This window comes from Gobio gobio, assembly GCF_949357685.1.
Source record: "Gobio gobio genome assembly, chromosome: 10".
In the NCBI taxonomy this organism is placed as follows: Eukaryota; Metazoa; Chordata; class Actinopteri; order Cypriniformes; family Gobionidae; genus Gobio; species Gobio gobio.
In genome coordinates, this window is record NC_137116.1 from 24,400,762 (window position 1) to 24,421,224 (window position 20,463).

The 20,463-nt window shown below is 39.6% G+C and overlaps 1 protein-coding gene across 1 annotated transcript in view; it reads right to left on the reverse strand.

Annotated features, from left to right (window-relative positions):
* Window positions 1-10,855: 10,855 nt before the first annotated feature.
* LOC307132146 (aspartate aminotransferase, cytoplasmic-like) overlaps window positions 10,856-20,463 on the reverse strand; it is a gene marked incomplete at both ends in the record, with an annotated part of 30,386 nt that continues 20,778 nt past the window's right edge. Inside the window, 6 exons of the mRNA XM_079826313.1 lie at window positions 10,856-10,995; window positions 11,134-11,276; window positions 16,205-16,364; window positions 16,469-16,619; window positions 17,092-17,309; window positions 17,470-17,593. Of these exons, the coding sequence (XP_079682439.1) occupies window positions 10,856-10,995; window positions 11,134-11,276; window positions 16,205-16,364; window positions 16,469-16,619; window positions 17,092-17,309; window positions 17,470-17,593 (936 nt within the window). The remainder of the gene's footprint in view (window positions 10,996-11,133; window positions 11,277-16,204; window positions 16,365-16,468; window positions 16,620-17,091; window positions 17,310-17,469; window positions 17,594-20,463) is intronic.

Sequence of the window (20,463 nt, forward strand, 5' to 3'; positions counted from 1 at the left end):
ATCATCATATATGTAATTTCTGGGATAGTTTAATTAAAGGCTAAATAGAGAGGAATGCTTGTGTGTGTGTGTGTGTTAGGGTCAACCCCCGGCCGTTCTAGACTGAAGGGTGAGGTAGGTGTCCTGGCTGATTAGAATCTGATTGAAGCTCAGAAAGGGCCATCATAGTATCTTCTGGTCACACTCTAGCCGGTCATTAGCCAGTTGGCAGTGCAATTTGACTCAGACTGGTTGGAGCCGTTGGAGCAGGAATTTAATTTATATGCAGAGCTGTTTGGAGGAAAGCATCTCTGATGTTTCTCCAAACGACTCACCACTTTGATCCTATGAGAGAGACACTCCAGACGCTACATTAGTAAATCATGCGCACGATTTAGCCGACTATTTTTTTCCTGCATGTCATGTGCAGGGCTCCGTAAAAGTATACTTTAAAAATACTGAATTTTTTATTTTTTTTTATGTAAGATTATGTAAGCATTGAAGGAGATCCCATAATAATTTAATATAGCTTTACAGTAGTAACAATACATTATATATTTATGATATGATTAAGCATTAGAAATATGGTGATTATCTCTAAGGTGGACACCCAACATAATATATGATACTTGCATCTGAATCTAACCACATCATGTGAACAAACAGAAAATTCAGCCAGCTGTTTATCATGTATATTTTTGTGCCTTTCGCCCCAACAGCAGTGGTGCTTTTTACCCCAAATAGGCCTACAGTACTTTTACATATACTTCGTTTATTGAAAAACTGTTGCTTTAATTTGAACAATGATGAAAATCATTAAGACCTTTGCCATAAATTTAGCGATTCTTTCCAAATTCATCTTGAAAAGCAGATGTTTTTGAAAGTGCTGCGTCAAGTTTTTGTGCCATCTAGTGGTTTAAAGAAAAATAAAATCAAAGGCGCCTTTTACCCTGGTGTGCCTTTAGCCCTTTTGTAACCTAACACTTTATAATAATAATAATAAGTATACAGTAATAAAGTACATTCAATGTTACGTCAGACTGATGTCATGGGATCTCACCTGGGAGCCCAATCACCTCCAAGTGGTAACAGAATGAGTCAATTTACCAATAAGCCAATGAACAGCAAACAGCAATTTTAATTGCTATCAGGAGAAACGCTACCAAAACAGCAATTTTAATTACTATTTTGCTTGCAGCTCGTGGGATCTCTCTGCTGGTGTGAAGGCACATTCCAGCGGTGTCTGCAGCAGCTTGCTCTGCACACAGTGCAGCAGTCGCCCCTGGGCAATTTGGCTAACACAGCGGTTCCCTAAAAGAGCAAGCACGGGTGGTCAGCAACTTTTTTTAAGATGTCTTTCTGTCCATGTGTTTCTGGATGTGATTGTTTCCTGACATCATCTGACGGCCACGATCGCTGTCTAGCATGCTAAGACGGTGTTCGTGGGTAGGTGATCGACCTGAAGGATGTGTACTTTCATGTCTGGATCTTACCTCGAAGCAGACCCTTCCTATGCTGTTTCGTGGGGGCCAAGCATATCAGTACAAGGGGCTGTCCCTGTCGCTCCGTGTCTTTACCAAAGTCGCGGACTCTGCCCTTACCCCGCTCAGGGAGGTGGGCATTCGCATCCTCAACTATCTCAACGACTGGCTCATTCTGGCCCAGTCCTGAGATCAGTTATGGGAACACAGGGACCTGGGTAGGGTTGCACCAGTCGTTCGTAAGTTCTTTCTTAAATTGGAATGTAAAGTCCACACTAGAGGCTTAGTAACTACTAGATAGTTTGTAACTAAATCTGTACTTTTTTCGGTTGCACCATTTGTTCTTAAGGCAGAACGTAACTAGTAGGCCAAAAGCTCTCCGTAAAGTAATGCGTAGTCGCATAATATGATGTTTACCCTCAATGATCCAATAGCAGCCTTCAAAAACGTGAGCAGAAGTTGTGTTGTAATACCGTGAATTTCAGTGTCCTTCATTATTATAACTTATTTTGCCTCATGTAACCAACGGTAAAAATAAGTTTCCATTAAATAAGATAATTAATCATGAATAACATAAGTGCTTTTATATATATAAATAACATTCAGAAGCATTCAGTATATAAAACGACATATATAAATATAAATAAATACTGAAACAAAAAACATAAGAAATTACATTTATTGATGACTGATTTTATTTGACATCATGAAATGCACAACACGGACCGATGATGCACGCAGCGGCGCACAGTTTTGGATGGTTTCGTGTTGAAGAGCTGCAAATAAAGTAATCTATTCACATAATGTTTTCCCTCTTAAAATGTAAGCGAGTGTAAATGTGTAAAGAATTGAAGTCTGTCATGTAAAACAAGAGCGTATATGCAGTTCAGTCAGTCTGCTTTATTTTTCCAACCATTACTCCTGATCGGAGGCTTCCGTAAATATTTAGTTCATACGTAGAGTTACGCTTCAACTAAGTTTAATGGTGCAACGCAAAAATATTTAGTAGTGTGTAAGTTGTAACTTAGTGCCCATTTACGTCAAAACTAGGCTAAGTTGTAACTTATGCACAACTGGTGCAACCGGCCCCTGGTGCTCAAGCACAGCTGGGAAAAGAGCCTCTCCCCTGTTCAGAGCATCTTTTCTCGGTGGGAAGTGAGACTCGGTCAACTTGACAGCGTGTCTCACCAACGGACGTACTCAGTCGGTGCTGAACTGCCTGAATACTTTTAGGCTGAAGACAATGTTTCCACTGCAATTTCAGAGGCTCCTGGGGCATATGGCATCCGCAACCGCAGTCACGCTGATCAGATTGATGCTTCAGCACTGGCTACACAGCCGTGTGGCTATCACACTGAGCTGTCGCCAAACATTCAGCCCTGTCTCACGCTATCCTGAGACCATGAGTGGTCACAGAGAATTACCACTCATTCTTTGTTTCTCCATTTTGATACTTTTTTCGAGACAATCTAAACAATCAAATTACACTTCAAATACATTATTTTTAAAGCTGGATTCTGTCAATTTAGGCAGTTTTTACTGCACTGATGTTCAAGTGTTCGTTCTTTAAATAAGTTTAGTTTTAGTTATTTGATGCTATAAAAAACGTGGTCACAGAGAATTACCACTCATTCTTCAAGTGACTAACGCCTTACATTTTGTTTTGGTTTTTGTGCAAAACACAATTTATAAAACAACTTTTAACTTTTCAACGGAGCTTATCAAAATTTCAATCTCTGCCGCACTGAAATTAAAAGCACAATGTTGTTTCTCCATTTTGATACTTTTTTCGAGACAATCTAAACAATCAAATTACACTTCAAATACATTATTTTTAAAGCTGGATTCTGTCAATTTAGGCAGTTTTTACCGCACTGATGTTCAAGAGTTTGTTCTTTAAATAAGTTTAGTTTTAGTTATTTGATGCTATAAAAACGGGAGTGTGTTGTCATGATTGACAGCTGTGCTTGACAGCTTCTCTGAGGGAAGTAGTCCCTGAGGCACTTTTTTCGGGATTTTCGGGAGAAAATTGGAGCTTTAGCTTTAATTTGTACATTTACATTATTTCACACCGACATAATTATTTGTTCTGCAGTGAACAGAATGAAAACCGCAATGAATCTGCCCCACTGTCGCCAACGATATCGCGGGCGACATTGGTGCAGGTTATTACAGCTGCACTGTGAAGGCATCGTACTAGTCTATCGCTCATAATGCTTCTACCGAACTAGCTCGTTAGCTCATACTGAATGAACATATCAAACGTTAGCTCACCTGGCTGTTGGAGAGCTTTTGCCACTTCTGTCCACCTCTTCTCTTTCTCAGCACGGTTGTGGTACATTTCGCATGACACGTCGTTAAGGCATTCGTGCTCCTGCCACAGTTCAATTAAATTTAGCTCCATCTCGTGTCCACTTTCTTGAAGCCATGTTGCTGCTGCTGTTTGTTTGTTTGTCTGCCTGCCGCTTCAGGTGACCTCGACTCATGCCTTGCTCTCATTGGCTGTAGTTTGTCGCGACATGTGACACCACAGAACGTCGAGACAGCCGATAGCACCAGATATGATAGATATTTGTCTGACGTCGGCAAGGCATCGGCTTTTACATTATTAAATCATTATTAAGTCGTCAGCGAGCGTCTTTAATGCGTTGCACATAAGGATTGGCAAGCGCTGATCACCCGCTGATTTGCCCCCGATCACAGCCCGACCTGTCAGTGAGCTCGTTGACTTGCAAATCGGGCTTAGAATCCTGTAGTGTTGTTACAGTACACAGGAGGCAGACACAGACGTAACAGGTAATGGTTTATTTGACCACAGTAGAGCAGATGAAGTAACACAGGTGAGTAAACTGGTTATAGATAGACGTTGAATGGATATGATAGAGATAGTTACTGTCCTTTGCTTTGCAGATAGATGAACGTTGGAGCTTGGAGATCGCTGGAGAACTGAGGAGCTGACTGGAACACACCCACACAGCAGACGAGGAACACAAAGGGCCTTTGAACAAAGGGTCTGTGAACAAAGACTGTGAACACAGACACGCTGGAGACAGGTAAGTATGCGAAGAGAAGTCCTTGAGGTAAGCATAGCACAGAGTATATGCGAACGAGACCGGACATGGAGTGCTGTGTGAGTGTGTGTTATATAGTGCTGGTGATGAGTGCCGTGATGAGGTGCAGGTGATGGTGATCAGTACTCAGGAGATGGCGTGCGTTGTGATTGGTGGAGGTTGGAACCTGACGTGTCTGTGACAGTGTGAACTAGGCTTCTGTAATACCCGTTTCCTATCCATAGTTAAAGGTCCCATGGCATGGCATTTTTCTATTATTTTATAGTGTTTTCTGAGGTGTACTTATATTATTAGTATGATTTTTACATCATGAAATGTCATAATTTAGAAATAAAAGGCATTTTTTCTATACTGCTGTTTGCCCTGTGGCTGAATGCCCTGCTTCAAGAGGCGTGTCTGCTGTGAGACTTCAGTAAAAACGCCCACTGTTGTGATTGGCTGACATCTTTGCATTTTAAATGAGCGGAGGGGGCGTGATTTAACGAGGCACGAGCAGGCACGAGTCTGCCAGAGAGACGGATGGACCTGTGTTCACTTCTCATCAGTTCTCTCAGCATGTCTCAGTTCAGGGTGAACTGTTGTAGTTACTAGCATATACTTCAGGTTATTAGTTTATTTCTAGTCGGAGGGGCTGTCACTCATGTCAGAAAGTTAGTAACTTTAGTAAATTATGGATCAGCGCTGACTCGAGACGCGAACCGTTTAGAACGATTCAGTCCGATTTGGTGAACTGGTTCGGTTCACTAAAAAGAACCGATTCAAAAGAATGATTCGTTCGCGAACCGGACATCACTAATGTACCAGAGACTGAGCTCAGCGATTGCTAACAAAGTTATTTATAGTAACTACTGAGTTGTGAGAGTGCTGTCAGTCAGCGCGAGTTTATTGTGTTTGTATCTGAGAGTTCTGAATAAACACGAGTCCCAGTCACACCGAGTCCTCTTCATCATTATTCTACCAACTTTGTAACACATGCAATGTACCATTCCTGCGAGATGAACGAGTTAGTAAGTGTTGAGTATAGCATTATTTCTAGATATGTTCCAATCATATGAATAGCGTCATTGACGCGCATTGAGTAACGTTACACAGCGCAAACAAAGACACAACAGCAGTAATCGAATGTAATCCAGTTTATTGTGGGGAAAGCTGGCTAGCCTAGCCGGACACCCTCACGCTTACCCCCGTTCTGCTTAATCTAACGCCGCGTTTGGTGCCTCCGCTGTGGGCCAGATGCAGTACTGGGGGTCGGGGATGTTGGAGGCCGAGCTTCGGCGTGTGTGAAGTTTATCTCTAAAGATGTGACTGCTGATGTTAAACAGAAAAGACTGTATGCACATTTTAGAACAGATAGACGCGACAAGGACGTACAAAAACACTGACTCACAAGATAGAAAACACGAAAACACCGTTCTGTCGGGAGAGAGAGAAGCCGCTGCGTGTCCACAAATAATAAATAATTAGCTACACATAAGAAATCAATGATCACAGATCAGAAGGAACTGAAGAAAGACTTCTGTTTTCATTTGTACATCCAAACACTGAGAAACTGCCAGTGTTCACTCGTTCACAAATAACGTTAATGATCTCTCGCGCTTGCATGGGCGTGCCAGATTCTCTGGGCGGGGGAAAGGGACAGAACCGTTCCTGCTTGGACGTCAAACCAGGAGACTTCAGGATTGGCTCGTCTGGCCTGTCATTTTCTCAAAGGCAGAGAAAGACAGCCAGAACTCGGTTTTACACCGATCAACATTTCTATCCACTTGGGGACAATATTCAGGCTAGGGGAACTCATATTAATGTTGAAATACCTCATAAAATGAAAATTTAATGCCATGGGACCTTTAAGATAAGATTATGCATTTAAGAAATGTCATTCTGTAATAACTAGGGATGCACCGAATCCAGATTTTTGGGGTTCGGCCGAATACCGAATCCACTGGTTAAGATTCGGCCGAATCCGAAACCGAATACCGAATCCTTCTCCCATCCTCAGTCCATTATCACAGTAAACACATTAATGAAGTAAACAACGTCCACAGCAGTGTAGGGATGCTATTGACCATTAAACCGTTAACCGAAAGTAAGAACTTTGACAGATTAATACTACCAGTTAAACGGTTTAAATGTTTTTAACGCTTTTTTGTTTGTTTGTTTTTGATGCATGGTTAAGAAAAATATGCTGCAGGCCTATAGCGTTATTTGTTCACACACGGAGCGCGTCGACATGTGCAACCACAAACCAGATATATTTTGCTAAATGAAGCAATGGAAAAGCTAACTGTGTGGGACCATTTCGACCGAAAAATACAGCAGTAGTAGAAGCTCCTGACTGTTGGAAAGCAAATGAACGGCGCTTCCCGAGGCTGGCCGCTCTAGCGAGGCGTTATCTCTCTATTCCCGGGACACCAGGTCCTTCTGAAGCCTTGTTTAAGGCTTTTAATAGTGTGGTTTTGGTCAAGTTTACTAAAGTAAACATTGTCGCGTATGTTCTTCTCGCCGCTGTTTCCTGATGGTTTATAGAAAAATTACCCCGAGTCGTCCTCTGTCGTTTAAAAGAAGAACACAACGGAGAGCGCAGGAGGCGCGCTGATCTGATCTATATGCGGCTGTTTGCACAGTAAAATAAAATACATTTTAACTGTCAGTAGATTCCTTCATGCTCAACTCGTATTCTCTCGGATGTTTTATACGCAAATGTTTTAACAGCGGCTGTTGCTTAAGGTCCTTGCCACCACGAGACAAATCAGCATTGCAAATTGAACATGTAGCTCGACTTGAATCGCCTTCTTTTGACTTAAAGTTGCTACTGCCACGTTTTCTGTTCATGAGTTTCATTTTCACTTTCAACGGCGGCGTCATTACTTTCGACCAGCGGGTGGGCATAGTGCAAGCCTAGGGTTCGGGTTGTGTGGAAAAAAATTCAGAGGTTCGGCAGAAACCGAACCCCGTCAACAAGCCCAATATTCGGCCTAATCCGAACCCGAATCCTGGATTCGGTGCATCCCTAGTAATAACTTTTGTACTAAATGCGGTCCTAACTGAAATTGCCATGGTTACCAAACAGATAAGATAGGATTCTAAAGTTAAGATCTTTCTGTAATAGGCCCCCAGGTGAGTTCCCCTCTAGCATCCCCCTGAGCATCCTTCGGCAGTCAGACGTGGTGGAGGCATCCGATGTCAGGCCCAGTACTCATGTGCATGCCTGGCCGGTCAGCCCTTGTACTGGGCTGGATGCCCAAATGATGAGATTCCCCACTCATTAATCCCATATATGCATTGTCCACGATACGGTTTCCCTAAGGCTTACATGGGGCGTTGGGTAGAATATGACATTGTGAGGGCAGTTGCCACCATCTGACACTTGCAGCACAGTTCAGTGGCTATGGAGCTCAGAGTCCTGCACGGGTCCAATTTTGTAAATCCGCACCCTCCCCTACCCTCAGTGCTTAAAACCGCATCCGAACCGTTTTCCGACAGCAGCACTAATTAAAATCTGCACCCCACCCAACCCACTTAAAATAGAACCGACACCCGACCCGCACCCGAAATGAAATCAGTTTAGCATATCACATTATAGACACACTTACAAAAATGTTTATTGCCAGCATAGGTTATTACACGACCATTAACACAAGAACAACTTCAGCCGAAGCTGTTAAAAGGCTACATCATGAAGAACATGGTTATGTGTCCTCATCTCTACGAGGCACCTTCAGTTCTGTCCCCTTTTGAAAAATACTGTTCGATAGAACAGCTTGTGCTTGGTTGGTTACCACAGTTACGTATCTGCGTGCTTCCTCAGCGATTAAGTTCCACATTTGCGGCTATCCAATACGAAAACTTTAATGCAGGCTTTTCATGCAACAAAGCCTTTCACAATATTGTTTTCTTCATCTGAGCTAACTCGAAATTTCTCCCACACACTGGACTTGATTTTTGATGAAGTATTGTCGACAACTTTACAATCTCCACTAGCTATTATTTTCTTCAACTCCTCAGGATCCATCTCGACGACTGCACTGCAGTGCAGGCAGATCGCACGGGTGCGGGTGCAAATAAACTGATATGGAATTATTTTATCAACTTGAAACACAGGCAAGGCATATATTTGTAGATGTGTTCCTAAAAATATGCATATATATTTTTTAGGAACAAATCTACAATATACATGCATACATATTTTTAAGTTTTAAGTTTTGACTGTTTTAAACCTCTGTTTAGACCCATGTTTCTCCCTTGTTCGACCCGACCTGCACTCGTATCCGACACAGATAGGATGTTTGTCACCCGTTTCAGCAATATTCGCGGGTCACCTGTCGGGTACCCGAACCCGTTCAGAACTCTAATGGGGCTTTCCATAAGGACACCATGATGTCAGTCTGACGTAACGTCGAACGTGACTGACTGAATGGGAACGTCTAGGTTCGTAATGTAAGGTTACGTCTAGGTTACGTCATGGGGTCTCCCCTGGGAGCCCAATCACCTCCAAATAGTAACAGAACAAGTGAACATTGGCCAGTGAGATTTGCATGCCGATTCACACCTATCCGTACATATGGGCATAAATATGATCGGCATTACTCACTTCACTCATGTTTTGTAGAGGAGCCGAGTCAGGGATCCTGGCCATTCAGCGGTGTGGCAGGGGGACTATAAACTAATAATTTGAAAATGATTTGTAGTACTTTATTACTGTATACTTATTTTAAAGTGTTACCACTCTAATTATTTTATACTTAGAATTTTATACTTATACTTTATACTAAATGAAAATGAGAAATAGCTGAAATAAAAATTGTGTACAATTTTTCTATATTTTTCAAATAATAGAAATGTTTGTGTTTTGACAGGATTGAAAATTAGGCTGTGAGTACAATGCAAAGGATTTGTCCTGTGGTTTTACAACATGCTAATTGTTCAGCTTTCCAAAACACTTTCAGTAAACAAAAACAGCTTTGAAAATGACGTTATCTAGGGCCTTTATACATTACATGCCATTGTAAGTATCACAGCCTCCTTTTCACCCACCTAACAATCAATTAATATCTACCTTGACTAAGGTCTATTTACCTCAACACACACCATAATCACATACCATAATCAGTTCCCAGTGCTACCAGACTGTATATCAAAACTGTTGTAAAAAAAAAAAAAAAAACTATTAAAAAAATTGGGGCAAAAAGATTTTTGATCCTGAAAACCAAAACATTTACGATTCTCACACTGTGTTTTGTGTGCAATTCATATATGGTTGACCAAAATAAGATTTGCCAGGAGCTGTGAGTCATCACCCGAGGGCAGTTAAACTCATGTGGAGGAAATAGCTGTCAGAACTGCAGTGATTGTTTGTCTTCACCAGATGTATTTGGACAGTATTGAACTGTCACTGTGTGGGCGACATGCTGCTGTCCCTGCTGTTGTAAATTGTAAGGACAATTAACCCTTTACATTCCTACCGAAGAACCAAATGTGATGCCTGCCATGATGTCCTGCATCTAAGAACTATGGGTGTTAACATCAGAGCAGCATGAAATCAGTTAAACGGTTAGTTCCCCCAATAATGAAAATTTTATCATCATTTACACACTCTAAACCTGTATGACTGTCTTTCTGCAGAACACAAAATAATATTATGTTGGTAATCAAATAGATTTTAAAAGAGACATTTCTCTGAAATTTGAGACATTTGTCAAAGCACCATCTTTTTTGTTCCATAGAATAAAAAAGTTAATTGATAAATTATGTAAAACGATGACATGATCACATGTTTGGATTAACTCTATCCTTAACATGAATGTAACATCTTGAATGCATATATATATATATATATATATATCAAGAAGAGCTGTTGTTTTAGGAAAAGGACAATGCAATAATTCGGTGCCAATAATTGTGGCCAACCTGAACTAAATAAAAACATTTATTTCCTAATGTGAGTTTCACCCACTTTCAGTTGTTTTTCTTCAATGAAAGGTTAGAATTTTGAAAGATTTTTTTCAAATGGAAGATCAAAAGGATAAACAATGCATTTTTATTTTCACAGACGCCTTTGCTCATATTTACCAAGGGTGCCAGTATTAGTGGAGGGCACTGTATACACACACACAGGCAATATTGGACCAGCAAAGTCTATTGCAGCTCTACCTGCATTACAGCTTTCATTATAACTTAAGCCTACGTTTCAAAAGTTTTAGTGTGCTCAGTACTCTGTTTGAATATGAAATATACCTACTTAAGATTTAGACTTAACATCCCACTGCATAACTGATGAAAAGCATATCGCAGATGAAGTGTTGAAGTAAGCTTCATTATGAAGTGAGATCAGAGTTGAGAGTTGATGGCTTGATGGATGGATTTAGCAACATAGTCCAGGTTACGGCTGTTAATCGCACTAATGTTTAGACACCCGTTGGGTAACAAGTAGATGTGTTTCCTCTGAATCAGAAACTCCACCTGTTGAGCTGAGGGAGAACATGAAATGCATTACTGCTTTACAGTGTTAAATGTAATATTAGCATTATTTATGCTGAACTGCTAGCTCAAAAATATAAAGAAAGTTGAAATATAATACCCTCATACATATATTATGCACCATTTACCATTCAGTCCAAAACAGCAATAAAGCCCTCCAGGTTTTGTTATGTGATCCCAACGCCCCAAACCACCCAAAAGCCTCAGTTTCTCACACAGACGTTCTCGGATTAGCATGCAGCGTTCAGCAATGCCTTTCATACCTTCCTGCCTGAGAAAAGATTAATTCAGTTAAAGTCATTAACTGAATTAAAAAAAAGAGATTTCAGCAGAATGTTTGCATAAAGAATAGAAAGCCGTGGGCATTTTGTTAATCTCAAAATCATTACTAGCCTGGATGCCAGCGGAACTTAGCCCTGCCCACAACATTTGAGGTCGGGAAGTTTGGTCTGGACTTGATCCGTTGTGGAGCAACTATGCTCGAACCAGAGCTGTTCGGACCAATCAAATTGTCAGGGCGGGCTTTATACGATGATGGACAGAAGATCAACAGTAAAGTAACCATCCACGTCACCAAAGAGCGCTTGGGTTGAATTTGTTCTAATCCTAAATGGAGAACTTGTTCGTATATGCATTCACCTTTACTATTTCTCTCAAAAATGATGAACGTGTTGGTAAGTAGGGGTGCACGGGGCACAACCTAACGCGGGGTTAGTTGTAACGTGCATGTTTTAACCCTTTCCAGACATGCCAGAATGACGAAACTTAGTGTATTTACTAGTTGCCATATCAACATTATTTACAGAAAAAATAGCGCCCAAAATTAAAAAATCTCTGGAAGATATTACTGAACATTTATTTTACCATAGCAAAAGTAAATTTCTTAAGTTTAGTTTTTATCTCTGTTTTTTGTGTTTATTTAAAATAAGACAAATCCGATATTATTTTAATCTCATATCTGTTATTTAACTTTAATGATGATCTAACCAGCAGAAGACACGAGCCGCGATTTAAATCCCAGCTATGCAGATGGGGTGCATTGTAACACTGCGTTACAATGAGCCCCTATTAGAACTACGCTATTACTGTATATTCTATGCTTTTATGAATTCTTTTGAGAAACCATGAGAAAAGGGTGTATAATGTCTGAGTTAGTGTTCAGAAATTATTCATTATTATGTTTTGAACTGCTGTATAGCTGTATTTAGCGATGTGTTTGTAGTCAAACTCAAAAATGATTATATTTTTAATGATTAACAAATGCCATTATTTTATTTTAAAAAGTTAATAATTGTATTTTGTTGACAAAATATTTTAGTTTGTCTTGTATATTTTTTTGATTATATCAGGTGACATTTTAAGCTGTTATTTGGTCATGTTACATTGTGCCCCACCACATGTTACAATGTACCCCACCTATGGGGCATGTTGTCACATTTCATTTCCATTCTTTCGGGGTAAGTCAAGAAAAAAGTATACACTGTATTAATTAAACAAAACCACATAATTGTACTAGACATGTGTGCAATTAATGTGGGAAACAATAAATACTCTGAACCCCAAGTGGATTTACACAAACTGAAAAAGTCAAAAAGCGTTAGGTTGTGCCCCGCTCTCCCCTACTCCTTGTTAAACAACACCGGCAAAGATCGTTTACACTCATCTTCTTCTACTTCTTCCAGCATGCGTGCAGTTGAGTACTGTTGACAACTATGCGTCGCTCAACACATCGCTTACTCCGTTGCTCTGATTGGTTGTAGGTCATTCCAATTGAGTGCAGAGGCATTTTCTTTCCTGGTTTGGTTGAAACACGCCCCAATAATAACAGCCCAATGGAGCAGTCTCGGACTTATATTCTGACTAGAATCTGAGCATGAAAACGTCAGACTAAATCATTACTGCATTTATGCATGTCCACAAGGTTAATGTTCAGATCGAGATGTTCTTAATTTGAAATTGAAATTTCAGGAGTCAGTGATTTCACATTGCTTTTGAACATTAAGCTTAAATGAAATGGTTATGGTCAAGGACAAACTAATGTATTCAGGCAGGAATTTTATAAAGCGACTGTGACAATCAGATGTTGTAATTCAAAAGTGCCAAGGGCAAAGATGCGCACATACAACGTGTTTAGATACTAAAGCCACACTTAAAATGAATATCTTTGCATTATATGGTAAAATGTCAAACCAAATGGCATTATGCAGAGATGATAGTTTTTTTTTTTTAAAGCAAATCAGTCTTAAATCAAATTCCACAAAAATACATGTTTTAAATTATAAAACAATAGATATACTGTTCAAAACTAACAAAAATGTTTATAAATGTAATGTGATGAACTATCTGATTATAGGATACCTGTGTGAACTTGAGGAGAACTGACTTCATTCATTCGCTAAAAATCACCTTGAACACATCTTGATAAAAAAATCATTGCAAAATGTGTCTTCTAAAGCAGCTGCACTTGTTTGCACAAGCCTTATGGTTTGATATTTTGCGTGTACTGTAGTTTAGTTAAAGTGTGACTTAAAGGGATAGTTCACCCAAAAAAATGTATTATCCCATAATTTACTCAAAACCCTCAAGCCATCCAGGTGTATATGACATTCTTCTTTCAGACAAATACAATCGGAGTTATATTAAAAATGTCCTGGCTAATTCAAGCTTTATAATGGCAGTGAATGGAAGCCAAAAAAAAAGTGCATCCATTCATTATAAAATAGAAAAATATCCATATTTAAAACTTTCTAAAGTAAAATATGTAGCTTCTGGCAGACCGCCTTCGTCTTCAAATTTCTTCAACTTCACAGTTCAAAACGCTTGTGCTAATCTGACGTTTTTCCGTAAATTGAATACGGAAGGTGGTCTGCTGGAAGATTTTACTTCATAAAGTTTTAAATATGGATATTTTTCTTGCACAAGCCCATCGATTCGCTTCAGATGGCCTTTATTAACCCCACGGAGCCGCGTGGCTTACTTTTATAATGGATGGATGCACTTTTATGGGCTTCAAATCTTGAGCTGCCATTTGCTTCCATTATAATGCTTGGAAGAGCCAGGACATTTTTTTTATATAACTCTGATTGTATTTGTCTGAAAGAAGAATGTCATATACACCTAGGATGGCTTGAGGGGTGAGTAAATCATGGAGTAATTTTCATTTTTGGGTGAACTATCCCTTTAAACATCTGAATACTTTGTGAGGACATTAAAACAACAAAATGCTTTGAAAATATTACATTTACATTCCAGCATTTAGCATATGATTTTATCCGAAGCAACTTACAATAGAGGAACATAAGCAATTCCTCAGAGGCAACAATATTTGGTATTCAAAAATGCCTGGGGCCAGTTGCATAAACTTAGCCACTATGACAAGACCGTGTCTTAAGAACTAGCAGCAGACAAAAGGTAATGTCTTAATTTTATGAAAAAAGTTAGAACCAGACACAGGTTTAGTAGAAAGCTAGACTAGGAAAAAAGATAGAGCAGAAGTGAAATGCAAAGACTGTATGAACATTAAAGGGGTCATGACATGAGAAATCAAATTTGTCTTGATCTTTTTTTACATATAAGAGGACTTTGTGCCATTAGAAAAATCCATGAGAAAATCCATGAAAAATCCAAAATGTTCCAAAAGTTTAAAATGTCCTCGTCATTATAAACAAAGCATTTATTTAACCAAGCTCGTTTGGATATTGTGGGATTTGCGAAGTCACACGGTCAAATACATTTGCATATGGCTGCCTCCAGAGCAAGACATCAAAGAATAGTTACATCATTGCACCATAGGCCCCGTCCACTAGTGTTCAGCCGCTTAAAGGGTTAGTTCAGTGGTTCCCAACCACGTTCCTGGAGGACCCCCAACAGTGCACATTTTGGATGTGTCCTTTGTCTGACACACCCACATCAGGTCTTGGAGTAGCTACTAATGAGCTGATAACCTGAATCAGGTGTGTTTGATTGAGGAGACATGCAAAATGTGCACTGTTGGGGGTCCTCCAGGAACGTGGTTGGGAACCACTGGGTTAGTTCACCCAAAAATGAAAATTCTGTCATTAATTACTCACCCTCATGTCGTTGGACACCCGTAAGACCTCCGTTCATATTCGGAACACAAATGAAGATATTTTAGTTGAAAGCTGATGGCTGAGAAAGGCTTCAGATAGGCCTCCATTGGCATTCAGTACATTGACACTTCCAAGATCCATGAAAGGCACTTAAAACGTCGTTACAAAGTCTATCTCACCACAGTGGCTCTACAATAATTTTACGATGCGACAACAATAGTTTTTGTGCGCAAAAAAAAATCTAAATAACACCTTTAACCAACTTGTTCTCGACTTCCGTGTGTGCCTCCACGACGCATGCGCGAGAATATGACGTAGATCCGGCGTTACGGGTGTCCAACGACATGAGGGTGAGTAATTAATGACAGAATTTTCATTTTTGGGTGAACTAACCCTTTAACGGCTGAAATTTGCCTACACCGGATGTGAACGTTGCGTTGCGAATAGAACCCATTATAATTACTGGCTTTCTTTATCTTTAAATTAGGGTTTCATATGGATAATATAAAAAAATAAATAAAAAAAACTTGCTGATGTGCAATAAATAGCGAGCGGGCGTTAATACTGTTTCCGATGCAATGATGTTAACCAATTATAACAGTGGCCATTACTAACACGCCTTAAAGTGGCTGCCCCATAAAGCGATAGTTCACCCAAAAATGAAAATTCTGTCATCAATTACTTTCCCTCAGGTTGTTCCAAACGTGTTTGAATATCCAAAAGAAAATATTTTAAAGAATGTCGGTAACTAAACAGTTGATGGGCCTCATTGACTTCCATAGTATTTTTTTCCCCCATACTATGGAAGTCTATGGGCTCATCCGCGGTTTGGTTACCTATATTCTTCAAAATATCTTCTTTTGTGTTCAGCAGAAGAAAGAAATGCATGTGGGTTTGGAATGACGTGAGGGTGAGTAAATTATGAAAAAAAAAAAATGGTGAACTATCCCTTTAAAACAGATAATTTAAGAAAAACAAAATGAGGGTTGACAATAATTATTTTCTGCAAACATATTTTCATATCATACCTCAAGGAACATACTAAAATAATAAAAATCCATGCCATGACCCTGTTAAATAAATTGTTTTATTCATTTTAAAATGCATCAATGAATGGAATAAGTCTTACCACTCAATTAAATGGGCAGGATTACTTAATATTGTGGCAACCACCCTGGCCCCTTCCATCGGTGGGCAAGACCAAAGTGTCTGAACAAGTTTCTCAGCTTGAGATTGTACTGCCAGCAAGTTCTGCTTTAACAAGCAGAGAAGATGCCCCACTCTCTCACCTGTCAATGTGATTAGCCAAAATAATTTTAGTAGCTTAACGTTTAGACATGGTTTTTAGTCATTTAAACTTATAGCACAATATCAAATGGTACAGCAAACACACCATAGAGGCCAAAGTTCTGAGAAAAAGATTGAGCGCAGAACAGTTCAAGCCCCAAAGACACACAATGACGAACAGCCCAGGCGTCTTGCTCAAGAGATCCACTGCACAAGCCTTGGGTAGACATCAAGAAGAATGGAAACAACTGCCGCTTCTAATCAAGAGAAAGAGAAAGAATGGGATTGAAAGACTTACAGATAAAAGGTATTTCAATCAAGGAATCCTGTTTTATCCAATGCTACTGACTCATTCTGTGGCCATTAGTGATAAAAGCTTGAACTATGCTATATATACATACTAACCATGATGAGATCAAAGCAATAGACTATACATTACTGGTCAGTCTAGTATACATCTGATAGCATATATTAACCAAAGCACTAGAAGTGCATAGAGACTAACTTGAATTATGGCTCTGAAAACATGAAAGAAAGTGTTTAAAAATTCTCTAATTCTCATGGCGAGATGTTTAGTGAGGCCAAAGTATATTTCATCTTACCCTGAGGGTCTAACTGGCCTTACACACATGATAATGAACTTTCTAAATAACTGAATTTAAAAAAAAAAAATCAAGGGAAAGATGTCAGCTTTTAAGCTTGAGTTCTTGTTTAATTCCAAGACCGTACCACCATGACTTCAGCTACACGTTTCCAGTCCTCTTGGGAGAGTTCTGAACCAGTGGGATGGTGGCCTGAAGCAAACAGGACCACCACACACCGTTCCGGAGCGTTCTCCAGGTCATGCACCATGTTTTCCACACACACTTCATTGGATTCTGCATCCCAGTACCGATAATGTTGCACATCCTCAATCCCTGCTGCCTTAAAGATGCCTGTCAGTGAGTCTTCAAGAAACGACAAAGAAATTACCACATGTGCTATGATTGCATATTCAAATATCAGATACTTGTAAGGTTAATCTTCAGTTTTAGGTCCAAAATGACTGAACATTAGAACTTAATTTCTACACAACAGAAACAATTCCTCATTATAGCTAGTACCCACCTTCACAGGGAGAGGAGAGCAAGATGGGTCCACTCCAGGAAGAACTTGAACAGTACCAGGATCTCAGTAACTCAGCGCCCAGGCGCACTGCTCCGGTGCATCCAACAGTTTGGATGCCAAACACCTACCGCATTTCCAAACACATTTCAGATTGAGCTGGTTATTTGGAAACTAACCCCCTGAAATGAGGCTCAAATACCCTTTTGCCAAACTGGAGAGTGATGATATTATACAAGATTATCATTTATTTGGCACAAGTGGCCATTATTAATCCTGATTTACTTTTAAAACAACAACAAAAAAACATTTAATAATGTGTACAGGGATTTCATGCAACATTTTTGAAGGGGCACCAGTGGAAGTCTTGGGTCTCTTGGTGCAAGATTCTTCAAGGAACCATTCACCCAGAATGTGTTTTTGCATTTAAAGGCAAATTCACACGGCAACAGACACTTTTGTCTGTTGGTGTTAATCGTCGCTTGTTTTTGCAGACTGAACATCGTCGTGGAATGTCTGAGAAGTAATGTACTGTAATCTGGTGAGTGCCCCCATTGGTCGCCGTCTTTTGGTGCGGTGTGAAAAGACAAGGTCCACAGACGTGTTTTTTAAAAGTTTATGGGCCAGATCTAGCTCTCTTTTGGCATTAAAAAAATCTACTGTCAGGCTTTACTAAAGACACACAGTGAAGAATTTGCACTGAAAAGGCGTGGACAGGGTTGTTTTTGCAGCTAACCTTGTAGAGGTGTTTCCCTTTCAGACGTTTGTGCTAGTCAATTTACTGGTGTCTGTGCCATTTTTTACAGCCCAAAAAAAAAGCATGTCTTAAACCAGATGCTAATTTACGCAGTTCTTGGTAGATTGAGTTGGTCATGATGGAAATGATCCTGCTGCATCTGTGTTCTTTAATTTGCGCATTGTCAGTAGGTCACACACTGAACTTTCCACTCACATCTTTTTTTTAAGATTGTGCTCTCACGCTAATTTGCCCTGTTTAGTAAATCTGGCCCTTAATATATGGTTCCGTCATGAAACTCTAGATGGCACAGGCTGAGAGGTCATTTAAATGCAATCAGCTATCAATCACATCATTTAATTCAGTGTTTCTCAAACCTGTTCTTGGAGGCACACCAACTACACATTTTTGAACTCTTCCTAATCAAAACACACCTGATTCAACTCATCAGCTCATTAGTAGAGACTCCAAGACCAGTTCAGATAATGCCTGCTACAGACTGTGCGATTCCAGCAATCCTAAAATCATACAAATCATACTGTATGACATTGATCTAATAAATCTGAAAAAGTTACGACATGTATAGCTGCGTTTCCACCGAAATTACCCGGAACTATTTGTACCAGGAACTTTTTTCCCAGGAACTTTTTCTCCCCCAGACCTGCTACTTTCTGCGTTTCCACCGCGGTCTAAAGTACCGGGGAGATTAGGCAAATTAGCCCGGTGACGTGAGAATGCGCGCGGCTGCTCCTCCCAGTCACCGACGGACATGAATCACTTTTGCGCTATACTGTCTGCAACAACAAGTGGAGAAGATGCAAGCAGCGCTGCTTTTGCATACACATTACCAACACTGCTTATTTAAACGTGCACTTTCACCTAGTTTGACCATTTTAATGCAAAATGGGATGATGGGCAATCCAAAATCTGAATGTGTTGTAATAGCTCAATTCCAAAATATTTTCTATAAAAGGATAATGACGTCAGTCATTCATGACAGATGTGTGAAAAGTTAATTGAATGAAAACAATAGACTGAATTAAGCGGTTGAAAGATTAGGTACTAGACTGCAAGTATTTATTTATCACAATAACATCTCTTAGCATTCACTAAAAAAAAAAAAAATCACATGACTAGTATTACAATATATGCTTCATTAAATGCATAATTTTAGAGACTTCTTCCTCAAATTTGAAATGAAGCAGGACCACACGTATGGCTTCACTTAAGTTGTGGTTATAAGTTATTATACTACATTCACATAGTTATACATTTTAAAATATAATATTTGGGTTTTCTAGATATGTTTATGTGCATATTCAGAAAGACTTGCGAGCAGCAGCCCTTTTATTTGCTTCCAACACTACAATTAGAAAGTGGTTATATAGTTAGAATGTGGAAATTAAAAAGACACAGTGACATTTTACACATTTGACTTTATTTTAGACAGATTAGTTCTTACAAAATTAAAATAAGTGTGCAAAGACAAATAAATTACTAGAACAATAAAATGAAATTATAAAATGTGAAAACAACAATATAAAAAAGTGTATTTTTCAGTAACCTGTCCAAGAGCTGTGCCAACACGTACAGTATATAAAGTACAAATGTGGTAGAGCAAATGCTTCATTCAAGCGGCTGGTCATTGTGGCTACTTCTTGAACAACTGGACAAACTGTCCAAGAACAGACAGAAACCCAGTCTGAAAGTCCCTCTGCTGCCGTCAACTTTCTTCCGCTTCTGACTGGTGGAATGCCAGCTCTTGCCTCCTCATCTCTCCTCGGCCTGGCTCTCCAGTAACAGCTGAATATATTGGTCTCGCTGTTCTTGTCCATGCTGCAGGACGGCCCGGTTAGCATCCTCCATGTCCCTCAGTGCATCAAGAAAAGTCAGTCCCTTTTCCTTTTCCCTAAGTAGAAAAATTGCACAGAAACACATGGAAATTAATACACAAGTCAACCATGAAACAATAGAAACCATCAATTAATTATTTAGTGTTTTCACTACAAATAATGAACAATTGCTTGCCCAGCTTGAACAATGCCCAGTGTGCAATTTCTATCATTGGCAATTTAAGTTTACAATTAAAAACAACAAAACTACTCAAAACCATTATGGATTACACATCAGTTTTTAAATATATACACATTTTGTCAGCTTTATACCTCTGGCATGTGTGTGTTTCGGCAGGAGACACGGGACGAGGGCTAACGTGTACTGGTGACCGCGGGGGAAAACACGCTGGTCTCCGTTGCCTGCAA